Below are 9998 nucleotides of genomic sequence, written 5' to 3'. Positions count from 1 at the left end.
CTGTTTTAAGAATCTGAGTCGACTTGTCACGGCCAAGACCTCGTCATTCACCACTTGCAGCAGCAGCTTGGCGCGCCATGCGTTTGCGTCAGGTGACGACGTTGGGCAGCATGTGCTTGGATTAAGTATATTTATAGTAGTATTTGATGTGCAACCTTTTCTATCTGATTGATTAATTAATTTTGAAGCCAGCCCTTTTCTGCTCAAGTTTCGTCGCACTCTCCGGCCTCTAGCTAGCTCTGCACGGCGGCCATGCCATATGATGCAGGCGAGTTAACAAAACCGGCATAGCTTTTCGCCGCGACGGCACGGCACGGCACGGCACCACGTGAGGCCCTTCTCCCGTGGACACCAGACAAATATAAATGTACTTCCGTGCTCAGATTTTCTGGCGCCGTTGCCGTTTTGCGCGCCGATGCATCAGCATATGCGATCGTGCTGCCGGGTCAGAATCAGGAGATGGGGAATATATATAGGGGAGATTTGTTTTGTTTATCATACTGCTACTAATCTCGGCACTGTCCTTGCTCTCTTGTCGTCCGTGGTTAAAGCTGTTCTGCACGTACCTGTCGCGATGGCTACGGCTGCCGTTTGATCGCGTTAACCTCGCCTGGCCGTCCAGTGCGCCGCTGCGCATTGGACGGAAAGCTAGTGATGATGTGCGCCTTCACTTGAATCACAAGGGATGGGATGGAACTGCTGATAATATAAACTCGTGTGGGTTGTGGAAAGGGTGCCTATATCAGGCATAATATTCGCTTTACCACGCTGATTCAGATCATCTATTACAAAGAACTCCATTCGGTACGTAAGACTATATACATATACTACTCCCTCCGTAAAGAAACATAAGAGCGTTTAGATCACTAATTCCATTCGTAAAGAAATATAAAAACGTTTAGATCACTAATTCCCTCCGTAAAGAAATATAAGAGCATCAGGGGGGAGTACCAATATACTAAAATCCACACGATTCAGTTGAATAGTCACCGCACCCTAAACAGTTTGCCATACCAAATTGACGATTCTCCTTACCAAGCAAGCATCAAATCGCTAGGACATGGACATGCATACAGATCCACTATGCATGCATGGTGCACCAGACCAGAGCAGCCGGGTGAAAACCGCACCGCATTTCTTTTCATTTCTGGATCCTCTGACACGGCATGCTCTGCATTACACGCCAAAGCTGCGCCCATCAGGGCCAAAGGGTCTCTCCGCCTCCTCCGTATATCACCGTCGCCACCTCTCCCTCCCTCCCTCGTTCCCTTCTCTCCCTCCCTCTCTCTCTCTCTCACTCGCATTTTGCCACAGACCCTCAGTGCGCCATGGACGAAGGAGGAGGGGGCCTGCACTCGCCTCCTCTCGCGAGGGTGCAGGAGATGTTCCTCCTCCGCGCCGCGGCTTTGCTCGGCGATTCGCCAAGTAAGTCTTGATCCATCCCCATCCCGCCTGCATGCACACGGCAGGTTCATCCATCCATGCATCCGATTCTTCTCCTCTCCTCGAGTCGATTGCACTGCATGGCTTTCCTCAGCCCCCGCTCCTTTGGTATTGCTTTTCTGGGCCTGCAAACGAATGGATTCTGCAAGAAATTTCGAGTCTTATTAGTAAGGGTTTGTTTGTTTGGTTGTTTTTTTGTGTTCCAACGAGGGTATAACTGCAGAAGAATGTGCCCGTAATTTAGTTGGCACTCGGTGGTTTGTGTGGAATGTGTTCATTTGTTATGTAACTAAGTGAGGCTCAATTTTGCTTCCCCGAAAAAAATCGCTGCATTAATTAATTTACCTACAGGAATGTTTGGCTGGGCCAATCAACTTGTAGGTTCAAAACATGCTCCTCAAAGGAAATTTTGCAAACTGGAGCGATAACAGCCAGGTCAAGGGCAATGATCAGCGTTCCGTTTTAATCCTAAAATCCTTTCTGCAAAAAGATGATATCACTCTGACTAACAAACACTCCTATGCAGCTCTCTAAAAGAAACCAAGGATGATAGTACATCTTTTCTAGACCTTTTTGCCCCTGCCACTATCAGTCTCTTTTAACATGACATTTATACTGACATTAAGGAATGAGGAATATTCATGTGAATAAGTAAGTGGAATAATAGAAGAATATACTATGGTTTTTAATCTTGTGGGGTTCCACTGTTGCTGGTAGAACTAGCTTGGACAAAATATATCAACAAATCAAGTCTTTGCCAAAGTGGACCAGTGTCTTACTCAGGGGATTCCAGTTTTCCTAAAAAGCATGGGATTCCAGTTTTCATAAAAAAGCATGTTGTTTATTGTTTTCTTGAACATTCATGACATAACTGCAGCTACTATGTTATATTCATAAAGTTGGATAACTTATTCTGTTGTCGATTCTTGACACACAAATTTGCTATACAACATTGCAGGTTCCATTGTATCGCAATACCTGCGAGAATGGCCAGAAGTATATTCACCTTGTTTCTGGACGAGCACTTTTGTATTGATACAACTGGCATTTATCTCGAGTATCGCGGCTCAGTATCTGTTCAAGAGAATCAGATGGTGCAGGCAGAGATTGAAGACTGCAACTCCTGAAAGCAATAAGCATTCTAATCAGGAACAACAGAATGCAGACATAAAGCTGGGCGTCTCATATCAAGCAAGCAAAGTCTGCTGCCTCCTTATATTAGCCACTCATGTCCTGAGGATATTCTTTCTGCAGTTACAAGGAAGAATAAGTGGTTGCAGGTACCCACCTTTTGTTCTGGGTGAAGGCATACAGGTGCTCTCCTGGATAATATTGTCACTAGCAGTATTCAGTCTACAGAAGACAAATTCTGCAAAGCATCCGCTCATTATTCGGGCATGGTTGATACTTAGCTTTCTGCAATCAGTAATCAGTGTGATATTTGATCTCAGGTTCAGTTTATCAGATCATGGATATGTGGGGTTTGCCGAATTGATGGACCTGTTCACACTTGTTATCTGCTCTTATTTGTTTGCAATTTCTGCCAGAGGAAAAACAGGAATCATCTCAATAAACAGCGGCATAACAGAGCCACTATTGAGTCCATCTGCAGGACAGCAGACAGAAACCAAAAGGACATGTCTGTATGGCAGGGCAAGCGTTCTGGACCTCGTCACCTTCTCGTGGATGGGTCCTCTATTTGCTACTGGATATAAGAAACCTCTAGATAAGAATGATGTGCCAGATATTGATGAAAGGGACTATGCCGATTTGCTCTCTGATTCATTTAAAAGGATCCTGGCAGATGTTGAACGCAGGCATGGTTTGAGTACTTTATCAATCTATAGAGCAATGTTCCTATTTATTAGAAGAAAAGCAATAATCAACGCAGTATTTGCGATCCTATGTGCATGTGCGTCCTATGTTGGACCATCACTGATTAATGACTTGGTGAGGTTCCTCGGGAGAGAGAGGAAGTATGGACTGAAAAAAGGTTATATTCTTGCTGCTGCATTTTTAAGTGCCAAAGTTGTGGAGACAGTAGCTCAGAGGCAGTGGATTTTTGGGGCTCGACGGCTCGGGATGCGGCTACGAGCTGCTTTGATATCCCACATCTATCAAAAGGGGCTCCGGTTATCCTGCAGTGCAAGGCAAAAGCATACCAGTGGAGAGATCATAAACTACATGAGTGTAGATATACAGAGGATAACCGATGTTATATGGTACACAAACTACATTTGGATGTTACCCATACAGCTTTCTCTAGCAGTCTATGTTCTCTATCTAAACCTAGGGGCTGGAGCATGGGCTGGTTTAGCAGCAACACTGGTAATAATGGCTTGCAATATTCCTCTGACCAGACTGCAGAAAAGGTTGCAATCAGAGATCATGGCTGCTAAAGACAACAGAATGAAGGCAACAACGGAAGTACTTAGAAGCATGAAAATACTGAAACTTCAAGCATGGGATACAGAGTACCTTCAAAAGCTAGAAGCTTTGCGAAGGGAGGAGCACAATTGGTTGTGGAAATCTGTGAGGTTGACAGCTTTCACAACATTCATATTTTGGGGGTCCCCTGCATTCATATCCTCCATAACATTCGGTACATGTATATTGATGGGGATTCCTCTAACAGCTGGTACTGTTTTGTCTGCTCTTGCAACGTTCCGGATGCTACAAGATCCAATCTTCACACTTCCCGATTTACTTTCGGTGTTTGCTCAAGGAAAAGTTTCAGCTGATCGAGTAGCACAATACCTCCAGGAAGAAGAATTGAAAGACGATGCAATTACAGAAGTACCAAGGAGTGCCACAGACTATGATGTGGAGATTGATCATGGAGCATTCAGCTGGGAACTTGAAACCACATCTCCAACTATAACAGATGTAAATTTAAAAGTAAAGAGAGGGATGAAAGTAGCAATCTGTGGAATGGTCGGCTCTGGGAAATCCAGTCTATTATCATGCATACTTGGGGAGATGCCTAAGCTAGCCGGGGCCGTGAGGGTCAGTGGGAGCAGAGCATATGTTCCTCAGACTGCCTGGATCCTGTCTGGGAACATCAGAGACAACATTCTGTTTGGAAACCCATATGACAAGGAAAAGTACGAAAAGATAATACAAGCTTGTGCATTGACTAAAGATCTTGAGCTATTTGCAAATGGTGATTTGACAGAGATTGGAGAAAGAGGAATTAACATGAGTGGTGGACAGAAGCAGCGGATTCAGATTGCAAGGTCAGTGTACGAGGATGCAGATATATATCTCTTTGATGATCCCTTCAGTGCAGTAGATGCTCACACCGGAGCCCAACTTTTCAAGGTTTGTTTATTTAGTGTCCATAAACCCATAAATGTGTCCATAATTTAGTCGCATATGATTCAAACACGATAAATATCACTACTTTTCCTTATTATTCAATGGTTTAGAGACATCAGTCTGCATAAATGCTAACAGAATGAACTACTATATTATTCTACAGGATTGCCTGATGGGGATGCTTAAAGATAAAACGATATTGTATGTGACCCATCAAGTTGAATTTCTTCCAGCTGCAGACCTTATACTAGTAAGTATATAACAAAATGCTTTTGTTCGTAAATAATACATGTATGTTCGTGTTAATATGTAAAATAACCAAGAGGGGTACAAAATAATAGGTGATGCAGGATGGGAAGATTGTGCAGAAAGGAAGATTTGATGATCTTCTTAAACAGAACATAGGATTTGAAGCCATAGTCGGAGCCCATAGTCAGGCAATTGACTCTGTTATAAATGCCGAGAGTTCCAGCAGAATTTTGTCAACAGAGAGCCAAAAGTTAGCAGATAGTGATGATGAGTTTGAGAGAGAAAACGACACTGATGATCAAGTTCAGGGCATAATTAAGCAAGAGTCTGAACACGATGTCTCGCAAGGTCTCAATGAAAAAGGAAGGCTGACACAAGAGGAAGAACGAGAAAAGGGAGGAATTGGCAAGACGGTCTACTGGGCATACCTGACGGCTATTCATGGTGGCGCATTAGCACCAGTAATAGTGGCGGCACAGTCATTCTTCCAAATATTCCAAGTAGCAAGCAACTATTGGATGGCATGGGCGTGTCCTCCAATATCTGCAACCACTCCAAGAGTTGGATTAGGCCTTCTTTTGTCTGTATACTTAGTGCTATCTATAGGAAGTGCACTATGTGTTTTTGGTCGGTCTATGCTTGTGTCACTTGTTGGCCTGTTAACAGCAGAGAAGTTCTTCAAGAATATGCTCCATTGCATTCTCCGAGCTCCCATGTCCTTCTTTGATTCCACACCCACTGGCAGGATCCTAAACAGGGTTGGTGTTCAATTACTCCTCACATCAATTCTGTACTGCCTTGTTCCCACGCACCTTAAAATTAATAACTGTGTACTGTACATTGTAACAGGTCTCCAGTGACCAAAGTGTTTTAGATCTGGAAATAGCAAGCAAGCTTGGTTGGTGCGCGTTTTCAGTTATACAAATTCTGGGGACCATTGGAGTTATGTCACAAGTTGCGTGGCCAGTTTTTGCCATCTTTATTCCAGTGACAGCAATCTGTTATGTGTTTCAAGTAAGAGCTCCCCATTATGATATTCTTGCACTAGATTTAACTTGTCCTAGTACATTGTCTGCACCAATTTACTTCTGTGCACGATGAATTCCAGGAAGCCATAAGTGAAAATTTCCTCCTTGATAGATTCTTTTAACAAAGCACTGAATCCAATATTTTCCTGTGACATGCAGAGGTACTACATACCAACAGCGAGAGAGCTGGCTCGTCTCTCACAAATTCAAAGGGCTCCAATCCTCCATCATTTCGCGGAATCACTTACAGGAGCGGCAAGTATTAGAGCATATGGACAGAAAGACCGTTTCAGAAAAGCAAACATCAGTCTTGTTAACAACCACTCACGACCATGGTTCCATAACATCTCAGCTATCGAGTGGCTTTGCTTCAGGCTAAACATGCTATCTAACTTTGTCTTTGCCTTTTCTTTGACTCTGTTGGTGAGTCTTCCCGAAGGTTTTATAAATCCAAGTAAGTTTTTTCATGCAGACAAGTTATAGTTGATTCATTTTTGCAGTCTATACTCCGATCACTGATTTTTGGTGGCTGCAAAACTGACATAATTGTATGTACAGGCATCGCTGGACTTGCAGTGACTTATGCACTGAACCTCAATGGGCAGTTGTCATCTATAACCTGGAACATTTGCAACACAGAGAATAAAATGATTTCAGTTGAAAGAATAATGCAGTACTCAAGGATCCCTAGTGAGGCTCCTCTAATAGTTGACGATCACCGGCCCCCAAACAGCTGGCCAAAGGATGGGACTATTAATATAAGAAATTTGGAGGTATGCATGATGTTACTGCGAGTTATCACTTATGGCTAACCACCCTAAATAAGCACGCGTATGCATATGTATATGACATAATATTTATTCTATCGCTGGGGTATATTAGCCTACAAACACAACTTATTAAGTTTGAATAAACATTTGCTCTATAGCAGGCTAAACCAGCTTGCAGAAATATCTTCCCAAGCAACACTCATATTAGAAAAGCTCATAGTTCATAACAGTTTAATGTTCTATCAGAAAAAGAGAATAGTTGGATAATCCAGGACAGACTAATCATGACTTGTATGGAACGATACAAAATTACATGGTACATGTTGAAAAATAAAAAGACATATGAGAAAATGAACAACAAAAGTGGCAGATAAAAGAATGCTTGCTGAGTTATTGACATATAAGCAAACCCTTACATTCTCTACAATATAGTAGAAGGGAAGCTCGTACTTTTTAATAAAATATAATCTCTTTTATTTTTGTATTTTCTTGTAAAATATGTGCATGCTCAGATGAGGCCACCTAATGTAACTATTTGCTTTTACAGGTTCGATATGCAGAGCATCTCCCATCTGTTTTAAGAAATATATCATGTACAATTCCAGGACGGAAGAAGGTGGGGATTGTTGGACGTACCGGAAGTGGAAAGTCAACTTTGATTCAAGCACTTTTCCGGATTGTTGAACCAAGGGTAGGAACAATAGAAATTGACGATGTTGATCTCAGCAAAATCGGGTTGCATGATTTACGAGGCAGACTTAGCATCATCCCACAAGATCCAACCATGTTTGAGGGCACAGTGAGAGGAAATCTTGATCCACTGAATGAATATTCTGACCAACATATATGGGAGGTAAATAAGTCAATTATACATGTTTTAATTATAAGAGAGTAAATTATATAGCATGTGCAGCAAAAGAGAGCCTAACACCTCGTATCATTGCTCATTATTGCCAATAGTCCATGTTGCAAAACAATAGTTCTGGATAATGGTATCTTTTCAACGTAAATATCAATAACCGTTTATGCTGATAAAATATGATCTCGTGATTATGTTAATCTATGAAAGGTCAAAATTTCTGACAGCGTACTCTAGGAAACATATTTGGATGGTCACTTTTACAATTGCAAATACCGAAGCTGATGCAATGTTTCATACAGATTGCAACCTTATCAAATCTATTCTTCAAATATATCTATATAATGAACAAAAAGAACAGGAGAAATTGTCGAAAAATTGTAATGGTTAAAAGAACGGAAAGATGTAATTCCTCTACTGAACACAAGTGTACATTTCTTTTGGCCAGACATTGGACAAATGCCAGCTTGGTGACATAGTTCGTCAAAGCCCAAAGAAGCTGGACTCAACAGGTTTGTTTTTGTGTACAATAGCACACATATGCTAGATTGGCTAAGAGATTATGTATATCTCCATTGAGATGATCAAATAAGATTTCTCCTGCAGTTGTCGAAAATGGGGAAAACTGGAGTGTCGGACAGAGGCAGTTGTTTTGCCTGGGAAGGGTTCTACTGAAGCGAAGCAATGTCCTTGTCCTCGATGAGGCAACGGCTTCAGTTGACTCATCTACAGATGCAATTATCCAGCAAACACTCCGTGAGGAGTTTGGGGACTGCACGGTGCTGACAGTAGCACATAGAATTCACACAGTTATCGACAGTGATCTTATTCTCGTCTTCAGCGAAGGTAAGCCAGGTCATCGAAGAACCCAAAATATTTATCCACATTTTAGGACCTAGCTGCTGCAGTGCTAAGATCTGTACTCGTTTGTGCTGAGCAGGAAGAATTATAGAATACGACACGCCGTCGAGATTACTGGAGGACGAGAACTCTGAATTCTCCAGGCTCATCAAGGAGTACTCACGGAGATCCAAGGGGTTCTAAAGCACCACAAACAATTGAACGGCGGCGAAATCGGCATGAACCCAACTAGGCGCACAGCAGAGCCCGGCAGAAAGACCGCTCACACACACCACACGGCCTTTCTCCAGACGACAAGCACTCACGAAACCCACCCAGACAAAGACGATATAGGATGTACAATGGACGGGACTAGCTAGATTATTCAGGCGATTTGGAAAAATTATCAAAGCCATGTAATGTAATACAGTACAGTAGCACTATGTAAAATGCTCTCTGATGTGATGTCAGAAAGATCGAGTATATGTAGCTACTCTGTGTGCGTTGTCCGTGCGCAATCGCTTTTCAGTTCAAGAAGTTCCTGAATTGGGTTCGCAGCGGCCAGCGGGGTGCTTACCTGCGGGCTGCGGCGTGTCGAGCCAGGCATTCCGTCGAGCAGGTGGCGCGCGGAGCCCTGCAACAAGGAGCTCGGCAGGATCCGCGAGAGCATACACTGATCAGAGCGCAAGCATCGTACCGAAGCCGGTAGAGTAGCGGCGACGCCTGCCGATTTAGCTAGGCACTCGCTACCTTCCTGGGATTTTCAGCGGTGGCGGTGTGAGGATTGAGGAAGCCGACGAGTAGCCAGACAGCATGTCCCGCTCAAGGTTTCCCTCCCCTAGTAGAAACCCAAAAATATGGCACCCATAGTTTTCCTCTCGTAAAATACGTACTGTATATAGTACTCAAAATAAGGAAAACACAAAATATCTTTTCAGTCCTGTAATGTCGATGGCTTGTAAGTGAATTTTTATTTTATTAATGAGACACGTATTACTACGTAAAAAAACTGATGTCACAACGACATCACTTTATTTATTAATATTATTCCAAATAAAAATTAGTAATATTGTATCATTTCTGCCTCAAATTAAATAACATCATTGTATGGTGCGAGCAAGGCAGTGTTGAGGGCGGCCAGCCTGCTCAGCTCAGTGAATTTCTTGAGCCGCGCATCAACATCTCGCCCCGGCGGAATACCACTAAGCTAAACCCAGCAGTAGGCGACAAGGCCCTGCGTCTTCTCCACACAGTCAGGCAACACAAATGACGGTGACCCATCGGTGTCGCTGCTGTTATCGCCACGGTAGTCTCTGAGCAAGGCGGTGCAGACGTCTAGGACGCTCACCATGACGTTGCAGTCCACCTCACAAAAGTTGAGGCGACGCGCCGTTGATGTGCCGTTCTTGGCGCTTCATAGCATTTCCTTGATCTTGCCACTCGCAGTGACTAAGCTACCCCTGAGGACGTCGACACCGATGAGCGCCAGGT

At 43.2% G+C, this 9998-nt stretch overlaps 1 protein-coding gene across 1 annotated transcript; it reads left to right on the top strand.

Moving 5' to 3' along the window:
- The first annotated feature begins 963 nt into the window (after nt 1-963).
- Nucleotides 964-9035, top strand: LOC125539654 (putative ABC transporter C family member 15). Its single transcript, XM_048703155.1, has 11 exons — nt 964-1425; nt 2402-4764; nt 4925-5011; nt 5103-5768; nt 5860-6024; nt 6198-6492; nt 6597-6811; nt 7356-7661; nt 8116-8179; nt 8274-8513; nt 8608-9035. Exons 1-11 carry the CDS (start codon nt 1167-1169, stop codon nt 8709-8711), a joined length of 4764 nt encoding a protein of 1587 aa, XP_048559112.1. The 5' UTR covers nt 964-1166; the 3' UTR covers nt 8712-9035.
- The last annotated feature ends 963 nt before the right edge of the window (nt 9036-9998 follow it).

The sequence above is a fragment of the Triticum urartu genome, chromosome 2 (genome assembly GCF_003073215.2).
Source record: "Triticum urartu cultivar G1812 chromosome 2, Tu2.1, whole genome shotgun sequence".
In the NCBI taxonomy this organism is placed as follows: Eukaryota; Viridiplantae; Streptophyta; class Magnoliopsida; order Poales; family Poaceae; genus Triticum; species Triticum urartu.
Note: the sequence above shows the minus strand (reverse complement) of the source record. Positions and strands in the feature narration are given on the sequence as shown.